We start from the raw sequence: 19011 nt of genomic DNA, 5'->3' as shown, positions 1-19011 counted from the left end.
GCCCGCGCTGCGCGCGCTCTCCCCCGGGCGGCGCTGTGCCCGCGCCCCTGCGCGATGCAGTGTGGGAATGGCTGTGGCGCTGGGGTTGGCTGAAAGAGGCGGCCAGTCGAGGTTTAATGTCCGCCATGTTGGCCGTGGCGTATTGAGCGGAGCCGGAGCGGCGGAGGAGAGAAGCCAGCGCCCAGCCCAGCCGCGCCAGCCGGCGCCGCCGGGCCCCGTGTCGGAGTGCGCCCCGCCCTGCCGGGGGAGCCCCGGTCCCTCCATGAGAGCGCTCGGCGGGGTCCGGCTCTCAGCTCGGAGCGCTCTTGCTGTCGCCCCCCCCTCCCCAGCCGGAGCCGCCATCGCCGCCTAACATGAGCAAACTGTCGTTCCGGGCCCGGGCGCTGGACGCGTCCAAGCCGCTGCCCGTCTTCCGCTGCGAGGACCTGCCCGACTTGGCCGAATATGCCTCCATTAACCGGGCCGTGCCGCAGATGCCCACGGGCATGGAGAAGGAAGAGGAGTCGGTACGTGAGACCCCCCCCCCCCCCCCCTCGGCCGGGTCCCTCCATCCCCCCCGCACCCGGGCCCCCACCTTCGCCTCTGCGCAAGCACAAAATGGCCGCCATCTTCTCCGCGCTCTCCCCGCCCGCCGGGAGGGGGGGGGACCTGGGGAGGGAAGGTGCCGAGCCCGGCGGCCCCTTGTCGCGCCGTCCCCCAGCGCTCTCCCGCGGCCCCCTCTCCCCCCAGCCCGCGCCCCGCCGTAGCTGGCGGCCCGTTCGCGAAGCCCCGAAAGGCACAAAGGGGGTCACGTGATACTGCGAGCGGCCGCCATTTTGTCTCTCAGTTCTTGGGCCGGGCCTTGTGCGGCAGCGGCGAGGAGACGGGCCCCGGCGGCGCCGTGCCCGCTCTGCCCCACCGGGTGGCGCTGCCGAGCCGGCGGCCGCCGCAGGGGGCGCTCGGCGGCGGGTGGCGCGATGAAGTTGTGGCTGCGGGCGCGGGAGCGCGCACCGGCCCGGGCCGCCCCCGGGGCGGGGGAGCAGCGGCCGGGCCCGCTGCGGGCTGTGGTGCAGGGCGGGAGGGGAGCGGGGCCCGCGGCGCGGGGAGCCGAGCGGGCTCGTCCCTGGCTGCCGGAGCGGCGCTGTCTTTGCCGGCACCCCCGCGCACGTGTTACGGTGGCATGCGTCCTCCCCGGGCTGCCGGCGGTCTGCGCGGGCGGGCGGGCGGCCTCCGGGCCCTGCCGCCGAGCTGCTGCGGCGCCGGCTTAGCTCGGCGTGCAGTGACACTGGTTTTGCTGCCAGAGGTAGGAGGCGGAAGGGTTTCTGCTTAGGTTTATTTGAAAACACATGGGGTGCCTTCAGGCAGGCGTGGTGTAAGTAACGCTGTGATGTTCACTGCGTGGAAGTACGAACGTCAGGATTGAAATACTGCTCAAAGTAAGAGAATCCGAGATTGGAGGCCAAAAGTCTATCGCTTCCCTCTCAGTTTTGCTGTTTCAGTGGAGAGTGAAACTTAAACGAACTTCAGGATCATTTAATCATTCACTCAACACGTGCCAAGAGAGGTATAACATTCAGTCGCTGTAATTGCTGAAGCGGGTTATTTGTTATTTTTGGTGTTTGCAGGTCTTTAATTATTTCCTTAGTATAATGGTTTTCCCTGTTTGTGCCTTAAGCACATGAAGTAGAAGTGTAGGAATAGAGTTATGTAAATAGGTTTTGAAATTTAGTGATAAGAGCAAATGTGACGGTTTCATACTCCTGAGCTTTGCTATCGGGCTTCCATTGTCCCTTGAAGGTGACAGGCTGTAAAGTTCCTGTTTGTATTGCTAGATGTAGCAAACTTCGAGTTACTTCTCCAAAAGTTAAAATACAGATCTGCTTTAAACGTAGCCTTCTCTTCGTGGCACTATTGCTCTAAGTTAACCGATTCTCTGAATTTTTATGAAACGTCCTCGGGCTGAATGTTTTCTAGGGAGTAGGACTCTCATCATGTTATTGTCTCCATTCAGTAACTACTCTCTTGAGGCTTTTCTAGTGTAACTATCGACCATTTTAACGTTACTCAATGTTTCTGTCCTGTGCAAGTCATAAGATGCTTTAAACATTGACTAAAATGTTATTGTGAAGTGTGAGGGTGGTGGGGTTTTTTTTTGTTTTGGTGGTTGTTTTTGTGAAGTAAAGGTGCTCAAAACTTTAGCGTGATACTCATTTAGTAGTAGCATTGAAGCAGCAGGTAGCTATGCTTAGATCTTCCTGTTTCTTTTGATGCAGTAGACGTGTTCTGAAGTGATACCTATAGATTCTGAATATGAGAGAGAGAGAGAGAGAGCGCACCCTTAATCTTCACTTGTACCAGAATTTTAAATTGTTAGGTTTGCTGTGATGCTTATTTGCCGAGTTTATTTCTCAGCTAAAGTGAGCAAATGTGCGTGCATGCATTTATTTACATACAAATGTCAGGTTGCTCTTTCTCTTTTACTGTTTGCCTGTCAGTTACAAGTTTTCAGGCTAGAAAGTTACGTGGGGTAACTATATAGCCTCCCTAAACCCAGATATATATGTCTTAGCTGAGGAAAAGTAGTCGTAGGCAGGGGAAAAATTTTAAATGCTAATTATAAGACTTGTTTTTGTGGTTAATGTGATGCTGTTGTTTACTAAATCTAGCTTTGAGGGTTAAATTTCAGAGCTGTAGGTGTAAGTAGGCACTTTCCACAGTTAAAAGTTTGGTTATGCCTTTTTTTAAAATATATGTGTACGTACACAAGCACACTTCCAAGAGAAATTTGTTTGCCATCAGTAAACACAGGTGTCTCCCTGAATCCTTTTTGGATTTTCTTACATAAAATAGTGATGTTAAACTCTGCCCACTTCTTGTTTCTGCAGACTTGCTGAATTTCCTTCCTTCCCTCTTGTCACCCCAAAAGGCTTTCTCTTCAGTTTTATATTGGCGTTGACAACAGAGAGACATGGTAGTTGACTAAAAGCCAAGCCTCACGGGTTGGATACCCTACTACATGATTTCACAAACTTCATGCTATGCAGGATTTAGGAAAGTTAGGAGTTGTTTGTGTTCTGTCACTTAAGTTTTCAACTGCTTCATGATTTTTTTCCTAATGCTTATGAAAATAATAGATATTTTGTATTCTCCAGTTCTTTAAAAACAGATGGCAAAGTGTCCATAAGAATCTGGGGGGAGAGGGCAGCTTCAGCTAGTGTGAACAGGCACTTATAACTATTTTATAAACAGAATTTTAACATTGCCTTGAGTTTTGCATAAATGTAATTTTAAATGAACACATACTTGGAGTTAAGAGTTCTCCTCTTGACTGAATAACTTTCCCCAGGGAAAAATGCAATCAAAGATTTAATATTCAAGCATCGAGTCACAGGATATTTAAATGACTAATTAGTGTTTTGATGCACAAAAAAGAATATATTTTGCTTCCCTTTCATCCTCTCCCATCCTGTTCCTACAAAGAATAAATATGGATAGTAGTACATCTTCATTACTACAACTGGAAGCCTAGTTGAGCGGTGATGTTCTGTAGGAGTCTTACTGAAGGAAAAGCAGCCTTGCTAAGTTGATCTGAGTTCTAAAATATGTAATTGATAAGAGGGATATAGTAACTCTTTAAAAAGTTATGGCAACTAGAGGCCTTAAAGTGATGTTAATTCTGTTAACAAGCAGAGTATACCTTTCTGCCTGGTAAGTTACAAGTTCACTTAGTTGGAGGTATAAAGGCTATAGTAAAAGGCTTTTTGGCACACAGATAGTGGTACTTGAAGTTATCAACTGATACTGTGTTCTGACAGTTGGTTTCGCTCCCAAGTTTCTAGGGTAAACACAGTGTGGCTGTTGCCAAGTCTGTTGCTAAATGTAAGAAACTGAAAACTATCAGGAGACATATGCATCTCTAAAAAAGAAAACCCCTTCAGAATGTAACGACACTTTTTATGCAACACTGAACATCGCCTGTATTATCTCAAAATCCTGTTTTTGAGCAAAACACATGCTTGGTGCTGTAATTCTGAGAACCAGACAACAAACCGCTGTTAATAATGCAGTAATGCAGATTTGGCTAACAAGTCCATTTTAATTCGTAACTGTCTGAACAAAGTAGATGGATCGGATTTGTTTATCCTTTGTGAAGGGTTTTTTTTAAAGGTGTTGACTTGTGTGGCTTGTTTTGTGTTTTTCTTAAAGGGGGGTTTTTGCTTTTTGAGTGCAACCTCAGCAAGTTTTCAGATGACACTAAGTTGTGTGGTGAGGTCAATGCACTGGAGAGAGGGCATGCCATACAGGGGCATCTTGACAGGCGGGCCCAGGCCAACCTCATGAAGTTCAACAAGGCCACATGCAAGGTCCTGCACCTGGGTTGAAGCAATCCCAAGCACAGATAGAGGTTGGGCCGTGAGTGGGTTGAGAGCAGCCCTGCAGAGAAGGACTTGGGGCTGCTGGTGGATGACAGGATGAACGTGAGCCAGCAAGGTGAACTTGCAGCCAAAAAGGCCAACCATATCCTGGGCTGCATCAAAAGATGTGTGGCCAGCAGGTCGAGGGAGGCGATTCTGCCCTCGTGAGACCTCACCTGGAATACTGCATCCAGCTCCGGAGCCCCCAGTACAAGAAAGATGTGGAGCTGTTGCAGCAAGCCCAGAGGAGGGCTATCAAGATGGTCAGAGGGTTGGAACACCTTTCCTATGAGGACAGGCTGAGAGAGTTGGGCTTGTTCAGCCTGGAAAAGAGAAGGCTTCGGGGAGACCTTCTAGTGGCCTTCCAGTACCTGAAGGGGCCTACAAGAAGGCTGGGGAGGGACTTTTTACAAGGGCCTGCAGTGACAGGACGAGGGGTAATGGTTGGAAGCTGGGAGAGGGCAGGTTTAGACTAGATACAAGGAAGAAGTTCTTCACCCTGAGGGTGGTGAGACACTGGCACAGGTTGCCTAAGGAGGCTGTGGATGCTCCATCCCTGGCAGTGTTCAAGGCCAGGTCGGACGGAGCCTTCAGCAACCTGGTCTAGTGGGAAGTGTCCCTGCCCATGGCAGGGGGTTGGAACTAGATGGCCTTTAAGGCTCCTTCCAGCCCAAATCATTCTGTGATTCTATATGATAAATTCAGATTCTAGACTGAGAGGAGACAGCTGGTCTCTGCTGGAGACAGCAGAGCAGAAGTAACTCGAGTTATTTGAGATAAAATGCTTTAGTGAAAAAATAAGACTGAAGTTTTCTGAACATGTTCAGTAACTTATGTTTCAGAAAGATTTGATGACCTCCAGCCAAACCAAGGAAAACCACACTTGTTTTCCCTGCTTTTTTCTGAAAGGAGATAGGACATATACCATGTCCCCTGCCTGTAGACTTTCTTAGATAAAAAATAGAACCTGGGAGGGGGATGGAAGACTTTGTGGATAATTAAAAAAAAAAATCCTTGTGGAAAATCATTGTGAATACAGTTGTTTTGTTTTTCAGAAAGTGTTTAAAAAAAGAGAACAAAGCCATCTGTTTGAAGCACCTCATAGCAACATTTATGAGGCATATTTAAAATGTCAAGAAGTGTGAACTTTGCACAGTGCCTCAACAAAGATTAGTGTGTGAGCAGAGGTACTTCTAATTAAGCACCCTAGTATACATCAGAGGAACGAATTGCCTAAATATGAAAATATGGCTAGGTTGGTGATATTTTCAGAGTTAACAACAGTCCTGTCAGTATGGGAATTAGCATGGGTTTGAAGTTCTTTTGTTTCATTTTTTTCTTGAGTGAGTTTGTTATCCTGCTGTAAATGCTGGTGTCGCTGTGGTCATGCTAAGTTTCGGATGTTGCATTTCCATTTAGTCTTGTGCATGTTCTTGCTTGTATAGTTTAGGTGTGTATTTTCTATCAGGTAAACTTTAAATCCTGGTGTCTCTGTCCTTGGTGTTGAGGCAGGGGAGAGAGTATCAAGTGGTGCGAAGTCTCGTTGCTTTATTGTATTACTCTTAACTCCCTCTGCTGACTCAGATCATGGTCCCGTGGTTAATCTTTGCCCTCATCTTAACTCTGGAGTGGCAGCTTTCTGGTCCGTCTAAATTTCTGACAGACTGATGGACTATGTGGAGTTCTTCTCTTAAGGTTCAGAGATTAAAATACGAGTTTGCTTTTTAGTTTTGGTGTTGCTAGAAGCATATAGAAGAATTAAGCACCCAGAGTCTAAAATGAAGCTGTACAGCTATTTGTTCAGGTCTTGGTGTTTTACTTTGCATATGTGTTACGATGTAACTAATGTGTTGCACAGAAGGTGGAATTAAGTCTGTATGTGCAATTGTCATCTGTAAATACAGTCATACTCGGTTACCTGGTGTTTGAGCAAACTGTTGAAATAGTTTAAAATGTGCTTTTGATCTCTTTAAATCCGTAGTTGTAGTTTTCTTCCATGCCCTGGCTTTTGGGATGTTTAAGAAAAGCTTATTCGGTAAAATTCCATTATTAAATGTTTTTTTGGTTTTGTTTTGGTTTTTTTCCCCCTAATGTCATCATGACCTGTCAGTATTTGCTAAATGCTGCAGAAGATCTGATGAAGGTAACTTAATGTTCATTTAAATGCTTCAGAACACTTTAAACGTACTCTAATTGGATGTGTCTTAATTTAACGAAGTACTACTTGGTTAATTTTCCGTTTAGCCGTTTGGGTAGGCTCAAGGATCACATCCTCTCCGTAAAACTGCCTTAAGCACAGTTACCACAGATCTCTTCTGAGCAATACCTGTGCAGAAAATACTCCTTTCTGTTCCCAAATCCATGCTGGAGGCATTGGGAGAATGCCATATCCAGATTCTCTTGCTGCTGGAGCAGCTGTTTTGACCTCATCAAGGAAGAAAGCTGGTAAGGAATGGACAAGAAGGAACCCATATGGCACCATCTAACCTGTGATGAATTTAAAAATATGTGAAGTAAATGTACAGCTGGGGTGTAGTGAGTCAGTGTATGAATGCTCTTCAGTTACGTAAGTGAATTTCACTAAAGGTCCTGTAGTCGTCTTTGTTCATTACATTCTTACCAGCTAAAGAAACTCCAATCTGTGTGTGCTTCCATACAAGTCTATGTTTTCTACTAATTAAACAACTGTTTAAGTACTCTTGAAATAACTGCTGCCTTGCTGATGCATGATTCACTGGTATTAAGTGTTTTGGAGTCTTGTGGGGCAGTCAAATTTATATGAATGTAAAATCGTAACAGATAGTGTAACTGAATCATCAGTTTCAAGTCTGGATTTTTTTTTTCCCTTTGTAGAGTCAGGAAAGTCACTCTAAAGTTTTTTAGCTTACTCACAGAAGAGGATCTGTGTGTTTGATAATTTGATATGAGGGGAACAGAGAAACAAGGGTTTGATGCAGTTTTGTCTAAAACAAGTCTACAAACCTCAGTTAAGCGCTGGAAGAGATTTTTCTGTTAGCTCATATAATGGACTTAATTTTACCTTTTAGTTCGGTATTGATCTTAGTAACTTACTTCAGATATGTACCTGTGTGAAAAGGGTCCGAGATCCTTAACCCGAGAATTTTGAGAGAAAAAAACCATGACGGCTCATGACAAACAGCCAGATTTCAAGTATAAGAGAACTCCTGTACTGTGTCAGAATATTGAGGTGATGACAAATGTTTGTTTTCTGTTCCCCCTCTCTCTGTGCCCAGCTCCCAGTTATTTAGTAATAGTGGCAGCTTACTGGATATTTCACCTTAAGTTACTCCAGAGCTTTCTGCTGTGTTGTGGTTAATATTGGATGGTATTCTGTGCACCTGAATGTTCATGCAAGTTAGGAAATTTGGCTGATGGTGAGAAATAGCTTCTGTAGTGAGCAATCTAGGCACTGTCTCCGACTACCTAAAGAACCTGGTTAATTCTGTGGTGTGAAACCCACCTATACCAGCAGCGTTTTCCTTTTGAAGTTGGAGGCGTAGACGCTGTTACAGATTGGTGGAATTTGTTTGAGGCTGGAATGAGATTGCTCATCCCAATTTGAAATCGGAGGAAGCAGAATTTACCACATTAATCTAGGCACAGGAACTACAGATTATACCTATGGGATTTCACAACTTTCTGGTAGCTAGCAGATGGCCTGTTGTTACGCCATGGAGAAGTCAGGCACTAGCTTGAAGTTGTGAGCATGGGACAGCTGTGAAAGTGGTTTGATAGTGTGATGTTAGTTCTGTGTGTGGTGTCAGTTAAACATGTAATAATGGTGTAGGTGTACAGGTCGTGCTCTAAAACAACATTGAAAATACTTAAGGTTTCAGAAAACAGCAATAAGAGGTGGTTGATCATCAGTGCCATATGCTGGTCAGCCTTCTCCGGGAGGTCCAATTTCTGCTTTGAAATGATGGAGGATATGAATTAGTAAACTCACTTTGAAAGAATTTCAAGTCACGACACTTGTGTTCTAGGTGGAGGATGTTCTTCTTCCAATTCGTTTATTGTCTGTACGAGTTACGTATGTACATAAAAGCAACTTAATTCCTCCTAAAAAAAAAAAGCCATTCCAGAAAAGCTAAGTGTAGACCAGTCGTAAGGAATTAGTTTGATGTATGCATACTGATGTTATTTTTACCCTTTTCTTCATTTCCCAGTAATTACACGAAGAGAAGGCATGTTAACAGCAGTGGCTTTATGCATAGCAGAGTTAACTACAGTGAGACCGACTGTTCATGTTTGGACTTAGGATAAAAAAGGCTAGACCGACTTCGTACTCTTATTTACAATGAGGATGGTTAGCCTTTGGAAGAGATTTTTTAATCTCTCTCAAATTATTTACATTAAGACTAGGGGGAAGAAACCCACAAGATAACTGTCAGCAGTATTCTTAACAGCACAAGAAGGAATACAACTGGCAGGGTCTTGGAGTTAAAGGAGAGGAGTTTGTCAGGATAAACTCTTAAGTCATTTTAAGGCCAGGCTTGTATGGAAAGACTTTACCTCCTGGGAATTTTCATAGCCTGTCTTAAGGAGGAGCCCCGTACGGTTATCTGTCACATAATGGGTTTCAGCAAAGGAGTGGGTATTAATTGTATACAGTAAAATATTAATAACATTATAATGGGAAGGGGCAGTGAATCAATAACCTTGATATCTGAGGATCAGGGCGGTGTGGCTGTATTTTATTCCATTAAAATGTAAGTTGTTCACTGGAACCTGCCTAATATTCATTTGTTTCAGTTAGAAAAAAAAAATAGGGTCACGTGGCAATAACTGTGCCATAATTATATGATCATATTCCTCAGAAATGTATACACAATTATTTCAGTATCAATTTGTAAAGTGTGTTCAATGTGAGTTTTGATTACCTGTAAGTACTTTTTTGAGTCTTTGTTCTAAAGGAATGTGTGAGAGTGCACTCTGCTAGAACAGAATACTCTAGTTTGCTGGCCTTAGATATATGTAATAAGTTACTTGTTCTTTTTCCACTTCATTTCCACTTTCTACTTGTAAGAGGAAAAACTAGCTTTAATATCAAGGAATGCCTCAGATGCCTAACGCATCAGAATACAAATGCTGGTTGCTGCTTTTGTATCCATGTATATCCTCTTCCTGTTTAATGAGCCTTTATGTACGTTCTGCTCTCCGTTCCACCAGAGCATGTATATTTCTGTGTTTTCAGCTGTATGTACGTTCAAGGACTAACCCTGTTCTAGGAGGATCTTTTTAGTTAAACAAATAAGGGAAGGTGAGTTGCATGAATTGAGGATGGGATAAAACTTCAAAAACTTCCTGGTCTGTCAGTCTTTTCAAGCACAGGTAGTTTGAGTGAGAGAGGAAACTATCCTCTTAAGTATGGCTCTTAAATTTGTTTCCTTTGTGTTTAATCAGGAGTTAAGAAATTAATGCTTTTTGAATTGGAAGCTTTCAAGAAGGTGCTGTTGGCAAGGATTGCTTTCCAACATCCATTTACGTTCATACCTTTATACCAATTTCATGACTTTAAGGTTGTTCCTTCCTAGTTGTTAAGAGAAGTTAATTAGATATCTTGTAGCCTGCCTGGAAGACTTACCAAGCTTACATTTGAGGAGAGAGACTTGTAGCAAAGGCTGCCCTGTATGTACATTCCATGCTACTGTTACAGTTTGAAGGGCTGTACTAGATTAGGCAGAATAGAACAGGCTGTTTCCATTGGAAGGGAGCTGCAATGGTCATCTAGTCCCAACTGCCTGGTCAGTTCAGGGCTGACCAGTTTAGAGCTTGTTATTAGAGACATTGTCCAGATGCCTCTCAAACACTGACAGGCTTGGGGCATCGACCACTTCTCTAGGAAGCCTCTTCCTCCGTTTGACCACCCTCTTGGTAAAGAAACACGAGTCTTCACATTCTTCACTGATCAGATGTCCAGCTCAAAGCATGGCTGCTAGGAAGGTGTTAGCATGACAAGTTGAATTCTGCATAGGCTTCTGTTTCCAGGTTTTCCTTTTCGAAAATCGGGGATTTTGTGCAAGGCTGTGTTGTTACAAAAGTGTAGCGTTGGTGGGTTAAAGACACAGAACTTCTTTTAGAAAGGGAAGAAGGATGCAAGTTGCTTTGCCAAACTCTGTTGGTCTGTAATGTGTCTCACCCAAAATGCCTTTCTTGGCTTAGGTATAGAAACACTTGATGTAACTTGATTTGTTTATTCTTCTGACTGTGCTGCTGTTATTCCCCATGTTAGTCTGGCTGTGTAGTATGTGACATCTTCCAGGTATTTCCCAAGATTTAGTTATTTGAAGTGTCCTATTCTTTTATGGTTTTAAATTCTCAAGTTTTTTTTTTAAGCACCGGTGACAAAATTGTGTTTCTGGTTTCCCCTGTGCCTTTATGTTTTTCCTTAAGAAATTCAGCTTTTAACTGTGTGGTAAATCTACACACCCTCCACGCCCAGTCCTGTACTAGTGTTTTAGAGGGACATGTCCTGTGTGCCTTTTTGGTGTTTGATTTTTCTTGCTGTGTAAAGTGAAAGAAAGACTTCTGAAAAGGATGGCAGCAAATAGGAACTGACTTCAGGAAGATTTACAGTCTTGTGATCTGATTTATAGTGTTTACAATTCAGTAACATAAATATATCTCAGAAAAGAGCTGAATTTAAAATACAGGGTGGTTTTCTTGGAAGGTTTAGGAGTAAGGCTACAGATAAGAGGCAACTTGAGTCTGAGCCCTGCAGAACTTTTGTATTTTGTACAGTTACTGGAATCCTTTAAGTGAGTTGCTTCTACAAAACCGTTGGATCCTTCAGATGCTAATAAATTTATGCACTCTCTTCTGTTTCTCAATCGTTTTTTTTACTATCATGTGTTCTTTGCCAAACATGATGACCTTGTTTCCCCTTCTCTTGCTATTTATCTTCTGTTTTGTTAGAAGAAAGTTGTGGTTGGTATTAGTGCACTAGCTCTGCTTTGTGATGAAGAAGCTGTGGTCTTAAAGTAGGCCAAGTACTATGAGACTGTTCAAGTGTTAGGAATAAAAAGAGTTTAATATTTGCTGTCTGTCTTGAGCAACTAATGTATTTCATTGAGTTAGGACTTCAGCAAACTTAGTTTATTTTCTTGCAGTTTATATGAGGAGAAGGAACTTGAGCTATCAAAACTGAAGTGAGCTAGCTTCCTTTTTTTTTGTCAGTAATGTAAGGTTTATTCAGTGCAAAAAAGTATATGTGGAAATTAGTGAAACATGCAGGTTTACAAAGTGCCTCTGTCTAAAAAAAAAAAAAAAACTTAAAAAAAAAAATCTTTACCAGAGCTGTAGGATAAGAGTGACTAAGAGAACTTTGTGTGTTCATTCTCTCAGCCTTCCTCTGAAGGAGAGTATTTCCTCTGAGGTGTCTTGTCTTGAAAAGTTGTTTAGAAATCCGCTTGATAGTAATGGTGAGGGGTTTTTTAAGATCTTCAGGGCTTTATTGGAGGAAGTTGCTGCAGTTAATGTGTTAACCCTTATGTCTGGCCTGTTTTTCCATAGCATTTGTGTTTTTACTGTAGAAAGACCTTGAGCTGGTAGATGGTAGCTGTTGAATGTTGTCTTTGGGAACTTTAGCAGGGTTTTAGATGGTTGGGAGTGTGGGCTAGAGAATGTCCTAGAAACAAAAATAAAACCTTAGCATTGATAAAATCTGGATAAGCTGGTGAGAGAAGAGAAGCTCTGAAGTACTTCTAAGAAGTTTGTTTCTGAAGAAAGTGTGCCACACACTGTCTACTAGCTATAACTTTGTCGGTGTTAACGTTACAGGTATGTTGCGTGGCTAGTCCAGTCAGAAGGTAAGTTTCATTGTTGTGTGGCAGGATAGTATAGGATATATAGGAAATATAGGATAATATTTTTTCTATCACTTCTGAAGCCATCTGGAAGTGATAGGAAAACTATTAATTGATATTCCTGTGGGTAAATGAGAGCCTATCAAGAAATCAAGCCTGTAAAACCAAGCCCTCAGTTTGTTCATTATTGATTCATTTTAGGAGGTAAAGAAGGTCCCTGTGCCTGATTTAGTAACTTGATTATTTTTAAATGTCCTATCCAGTGGTCGACTTAATTCTGTAATTTGAAAAATTAAAGCAATGAGGTATCTAACATCATCGTATTTAGGCTTGTATTAAATTGTGATTTCGCTGGGAAATAATTTTCTGGGAAAAAATAATTTGAGTGTTTTCCAATGTTAAGTCTTCTCATGAATATCATTTTCCTGTCTCTCAGCAATGTGAATTTAACCTCTTACTTGACCTGTTTAAAGAGGACTCCATGTAAGAAGCTCTTTTTTTAGTAGTGCTTGTAGAAAAGGGAAAGATTTAGCAATAAATTTGCTGGACAGTCTCATCCCTGACCCTTTTGCACTGTGGTCAGGAGTGTATGTACAGTTCATTTCTGTGTTTATACTAGATGTTTGTCTTGGTTTTGCGGTTTATTCCCACCGTTCACAGGGAGGATGAGTGTGCACCTTTGTGTTAGGCTGTGGTGTGATTTGTCTTCAGATGGTCATGGAGCTAAATGCTAGCTGAGAAGTGTGCTCTCTGGATACTTTGCTCTTTCACACATATTGAAATGAAGTACATGTTCACATTACCTGAGAATGTTAGTATTTATAGCTGAGGATTTGAAGAAAGTCAGACCACCACTTTAGCAGATGGCACTGTCTGCACAGGTGGAATTAGAATTTGAGGTCCAAAGCCAGCTTTTGGCAGCAGTCATTTCCAGGGATGGAGAGCAACATCATCGTACTTTGGTTTAAAGTTACTTTGACTTAGAGTTACTGAACTGACTCTACCAGGTCTGATCTTTGTTGTAATACTGAATAGATGGAGGAAGTTGGAGTAGATTGGCTTGTGGATAGCTAACAGTGCTTCATAGGGCGTAGTTCCCTTTAACTTAGCATTTGGGAAAGAATTAAAACCTACTTAAGGAAAAAGCCATACAATACCATGTATTTGAGGACTTCAGGTAGTTAGTTATCAGAACAAGTGTCCTGTCAGAAATACCCAAAGATGCAAAATAAAAAGGTTTGAAAAACCTTTTAGACGTCTCCAAGCTATTATTATAAAAGCTCTGAAGTGTTAGTCTTGAAGACTTCATCTTTCTGTATTTCGGTGATGTTATGTTGATAAACCTAGGGGAAATGGCCAACCCCCGCAACATTGGGGCTTAAGTGTGGTCCTAAGTACCATAGAGACTACTTTGTCATAGCAGACTGTGGCAAGTACTCTGTCATTTCTGTTGGAATTTCTTGTTAACAACACATTTCATGTTTATGCCTAGTTTTTCTCACCTTGCATTGTACACCCATTGTAGTGTTAATTTTTGGAAGTCGTATTGAATGAGCAAACCACTTAATGTGGTAAGCGGTATGAAACTGATCCTGTAATTAGTGATTTAAAAGCATACATGTTAGGCAGCTCTGATTTTGTTCTTTAATAATGTATGCAGTGTCAAGTTGATGTTTTTCAAGAGATGATGTGCTAAACAATCTTTAATAAATACAGTCATTAATGGCAATATAGCTAATATAGTCCTTGCACAGAAGGGACATGATGAATTCATGCAAAGTACAAAACCTCGCTTGCGACCGCTGGTAGCGTACCTGGCACTAGGTGGTGAGAGGGAGAGATAGGATGTCTAGCATAACAGGATATTTTTTGACGTCCTGTAAATGGATTTCTCTGCTGGTATGTGGGCTGTATCCTTGGACTCAGTATTTGGGAAGGGCAACAAAGCAGTCTCTAAAGTGTCTGTTACATTTCAATGTATTAATGTATATATTATATAGGCACATTAAGTCATGAGTGTTTATGCCACTGTAGCCTTATTCCTGGCAGAAATTGCCCATTAAGAATCGGTATCAGTCTGCAGGTGCACGTGTGGTGGAGAAGCAGGCAGCTCTGCCACGGGACCCTCGTGGTGGGCTTCAGCTGCCTGTGAGAGGTGGAGGAAATAACAGGGTTCCTTGAGAGACCAGGTGTACTTAGTTTGTGTGGTGGGTAGAGGCTTTTCCTAATGCAATAGACATAGAGTGAATACCTAAGGAATGATGGAAAGGTGAGAGCATTTTGTGCTGGTGGTTTTTTTTGTTGTTTTATTTTTGAATAAATGAAGGCTGTAACTGACTGGAATGCTGGGTAAGTGAAAGGTATTAAAATACCATGGGGGGCGGGGGGCGGGGAGCTGGGCAGGAAGAACAAAACAAGAAAAACTTGGCTGGGCTAAAATTGACTGTGGCCTGAACTAATTGACACTGTCTCCTTGTAAATCACATTAGTAGTGCTATTTTGTCCCAATCGGACACTTAGCTCTCCCTGTCTGCACAGGGAGAATAACAACGACAGTTACAATGCATTGAGCTTATGAGCATTAAGGAAATGCTTGTCCTTATAGTAAACCTTGCCCGTTCACCTCTGCTCTTCCTTCTTTCCTCCCCTCCTCCATATGGCTTTACTGTCTTTTACCTGTCTTAGCTGTTCAGTGTTTATACCAGCCTTAAAAACAAGTTTGATCATAATTGCCTTAAAAGGTCATGAATTTGAAATGCTAGTTTGTCTTGTGTTTTTAAGGGCAATCTAAATAAACGTGGAGATTACAAGACACCGAGAATAGCTGAACTGTAAAGAATAATGATTTGACACCTGACTTGTAGTGCATGCAGCACTTTGTCATTCAAAACACTTTTTTACTGATGAGGAAACTTAAGTTGGTATTTAGTCTGAGCCTTTCAGCCTAACACAGGTCGCAGCTCTAGGTAGCGTCTCTGTCCGTTGAAAATGTATCATTGTAGTTCATTCCAAGCCAAGAAAAGTGTCTAAATTGTAGATTTGCAAACTGAAGACTGACGTCTGCAGCAGGACATACATAGATAAGCTCATTACAGTGGTGTAATATTTGGAAAATCTATTTTAAGTTAGTCAATATTGCACCTGTCGCTGTCACTATTGAAGAAGTGCTTCTCCACCTTTGTAGCATCAGACCTGAAATTCTGATATGTTGGGTGTTGTGAATATAGAAGATAAGACAGTTTAGTTCAGGTTTTATTTGTGTTTTCATGAACATATGTTGACAAAACTTCTCTAGTGATTGCTAAATAGCTTTCTTCTGTACTAGATGCCTTATGCAGTATAACTCTTGAGTATGTCTCTTCTACTGTTTGTACTTGTAGGGGGGTTACTTTAGTTTTCTCGAATATCTTAGCAGCTCTGATACCTTGCTGTTTTGGTACATGAAAAAGCCTCTTAGGAAGAGTTACAAACTGCAATGCTTTTTTTTTTTTTTCTTTTAACAAAAGTTGTAGTTTGGAGGAATATGGGTTACCATCAACTATGTGACAGTTAATTCAAGGGCAGGGTTAGGTACACAGTTCGTCAGCCTGTGCATATTTGTGCAGCTCATGTCTCTGCTTATCACTATATGACAGTTTATTTCTATTGTATGTTATACAGAGGAATAAAGTACATAAAATACAGATACTGCGGAGTCTGCAGAAGTGTGCTTGTTTAACAGACTAACTTTTAGTCATTACTGTGATTCACCATGTACTTTTTCTTCCCTGTAACATTGAAGTGGATAATGCTAAAAGGTTTTTTGTTTGTTTATTTTCAAAATCAGAAATAAGCTTGATAGTTTAAGGTGATACTCTGGAAGTTTCTTAGTTTGAATTTTTGAACTGAACTGTTGTATTAAGAGCTTTGTATAGGGAATGCACATGTGACTTCTTAAAAGGTGCTTAGGTGGTTTAGGATGTTACGGCAAACTTTTTCATTGTCTGACATGAACTGCTGAGCCTTAACTCATAAATGAGCGAACTTACAGAAATGCTGATACTTGGTTTTCTTGGTAATGGTTTTGGTGTTTTGCTGTCCACACATAACTTGAATACCATATAATGTTCAGTAGAACTATCAATCAAGTTCTATTACTATTTAAATGTGAATGACTGCTTGAGGTAATGAAACTGTACTTTACAGAAGAGGTAGTTAAACCTGACCAGAGTGTTGGAAACACAGCAATCTTATGGGAAGGCACAGTTGTAGTTTTGTGTGTTACAGACCTTGTGTAAACCCCATGGTTCACTCACTGATTTATCTTCTTTCTAATTATTATTTTTTGTTAATTTGCCTTTTCCCCCCCGCCAAAAATAAAGTTGCATGTGTATTGGGTATCTCTCAAGCACACTGGATTAAAAAGTTCATTGAAGAAAAAAAATTATCAGACTACTAAACACAAAGACTAAAATAAATGTGGCTTGCACTCCCAGCTTACGATATCCTGTGACTCAGGGAGAGAAGACCTGTGGAAGTGTGGCTGTGGTTTTTGTGCTGTTCTGCTGTCCTTGGTAGGGATGCCCATGGGCTCCTTTTCAAGATGGTGTTAGGCAAAGTGGCACACTCATAAAATCCACAATTGTCTCGAAGTTGGTTCCAAAAATGTTTCTGAATTCTTTGAAGAGTTTGGTTACTAGTCATGCCTAGCATTTAGGTTAGCCCTGTCAACCAGTTTGGACATTTGTTTAAAGACCTTGGGTAGTTGCACAATTTGTTTAGAGATCGGACCTTCAAGCTCCAGGTAATGTTAAGTTGTGGAGTCTTCCTGCAGATTCTTAGGGGGGAAAATAGTACCTGTAGATACTGTTCTAGAGATCTGGTTTTATTACTTTTTAACAAAAGAAATCAAATCCTGGTCTTAATTAGGCTTATTTTTTCTTCCAAATCTTTGAGCATATGTAGATCTGGGTAGCTGTTGACATCCACAGTTTGTGCAGTCTGGTCTGTGGAACAGAATGTTTTTAAGCCTGGTAGGCTAATGCTGGGGAGATACAGGTGTTCCTTGGACTGTATCTTACGGCTTTATTCCCTAGCCTGGTGTTGTTCTCTGCTTTACCTGTCTTGATTCTGTATTGCTGCCCAGTTGATTAACGGATCCAGATTGAGATATGTCTTAACTGCAAAGGAAAAGGGGTTGGTTTAATGAGGATCATTTGAAAACCTGGTCTGAGGAACAACTCTTAGGGAAGGAGTGGTGGAGTGGTAGATTTTTTTTTTTTTTTTTTTTTTCCCCTGTGGTTGATATAGAAGACTTTGAGAGAAGTGCAGTATAAAATTTCATTCGACTCAGTTGACTTTAATGTATCTAAATGTGGATTTATAACTTGCCTTTAACTTCATCCAGTGCTGTGTATGGTCTTCTACTATAATATGTAACTGGAAAAGTTGAGGCACCCTGTCTGTTGGAACACACAACGCAGTGTGCATTTGCATATTAGTATTGTTCAGAAGAGCAATGAAACAGAATAGAACTTTGTTTGGCGCCAAGTAACGATACAGTTGGAACAGCAGGCTGTGATGAGGAAGGGGGACTTTGACAGGTTTGCGGTTAAATCTGAAATCTTGTGAAATGTGGCTGTGCAGCAAAGTCACATGAGAGAGGCTGAGCTGGTTTAACTGTTGGTATTGAAAAGAGGCAATTCCACTGTTTTCCTAGAGCTTGCCATGGTATTTATATTACCTGTCTGTGAACTGACCTAGCTCACAGCAGAAGACTTGCTTAAGAGTAACTCCCCTCCCGTCCATGGCTTACAGGGCTGCATAGGCTTAGGAGTTCTGTGAGAGCCAAAAAGATTACAGAGGAAAAGATGGGGAATTTTTATGGCCGTTACCAGTGCTGAGGCGACGGGATAGCTCATTCTGCTAGTGTTGAGTTGTTAGCAATTCCTAAACAGAATGTTTCAAACTGGTACTGAGCCCTGTGGTTCTGAATGTGAGTAATGTGGTGGCCATTTGGCAAGCAGCCAAATCACTTCAGTCCTTTTAGGTAGTCAGAACAGGACCTGTGCCTGGGAAGACTGAGGTGTTAAATTCTGTTTGTGAACTCTACTGCATAATTAATATATGTGTTAAATACTGGAGTTTTCCTGATTCCTGGGATTCCTAGGTTGTGTATGTTTGGCTCAAGACACGCTAGAGAGGATCTCATTCATTTCTTCATCTCTGCCTGTCTATTTTCCACAGTAGTTTAAAATATGAAAACTAATTTCTTTTCAGTTTTCTGGTAACAGGATAGCAAATCAATCTCCATTTCTTCTAGCTCTGTCGTGATCTCTAGCACTAAAGTTGTTAGACTTCTGGGTTAAATGCCCTGTGTGTTCTCCACCTCCATGCCACCATTCACTGAACAAGCATAGCAGGTGAAAATCGCCTAGAAGTTGTAAGTAACCTGTTACTGGAAGTCCATGAATATGTAAGCAAGATTTTTCCAAGAAGAGGGCAGACTGCTTGCATACTCTTAGAAATGTCTGGTTTGAACATGGGGAAAGCAGTCAACTATGATGCTCAAGACTGTGTGGCTGACCTCATTTCTAACCAACGTTCCATGTAAAAAGACTAATAATTAGCAAAGTTTCTTGATAGTCCATTAATTAAAAAACCCCATATATTTAAAAGTAAATTAGATCACATTTTCACTGAGCGATTGCTATTTAATCCTATGCAGCTATTTTAAATTGGCGTTTGTAGCAGTGATATTATTATAGTAATTACAGTGGAATCCTTTTTAGTTGCCTACTCATGAGACTGAC

General features: G+C 41.8%; 1 protein-coding gene across 8 annotated transcripts in view; it reads left to right on the top strand.

Moving 5' to 3' along the window:
- Nucleotides 1-348: 348 nt before the first annotated feature.
- The window catches only part of EPC1 (enhancer of polycomb 1), a 51180-nt gene continuing 32517 nt past the window's right edge, over nucleotides 349-19011 (top strand). For all 8 annotated transcript variants that reach the window (XM_086466394.1, XM_086466393.1, XM_086466392.1 and 5 more), the window contains exon 1: nucleotides 349-506. In XM_086466394.1, coding sequence (XP_086322520.1) covers nucleotides 354-506 — 153 coding nt within the window. In that variant the 5' untranslated portion in view covers nucleotides 349-353. The remainder of the gene's footprint in view (nucleotides 507-19011) is intronic.

This window comes from Leptosomus discolor, chromosome 6 (assembly GCF_034619465.1).
Source record: "Leptosomus discolor isolate bLepDis1 chromosome 6, bLepDis1.hap2, whole genome shotgun sequence".
In the NCBI taxonomy this organism is placed as follows: domain Eukaryota; kingdom Metazoa; phylum Chordata; class Aves; order Leptosomiformes; family Leptosomidae; genus Leptosomus; species Leptosomus discolor.
The sequence above is the reverse complement of the archived record's forward strand: the minus strand, read 5'-3'. Positions and strand labels throughout refer to the sequence as shown.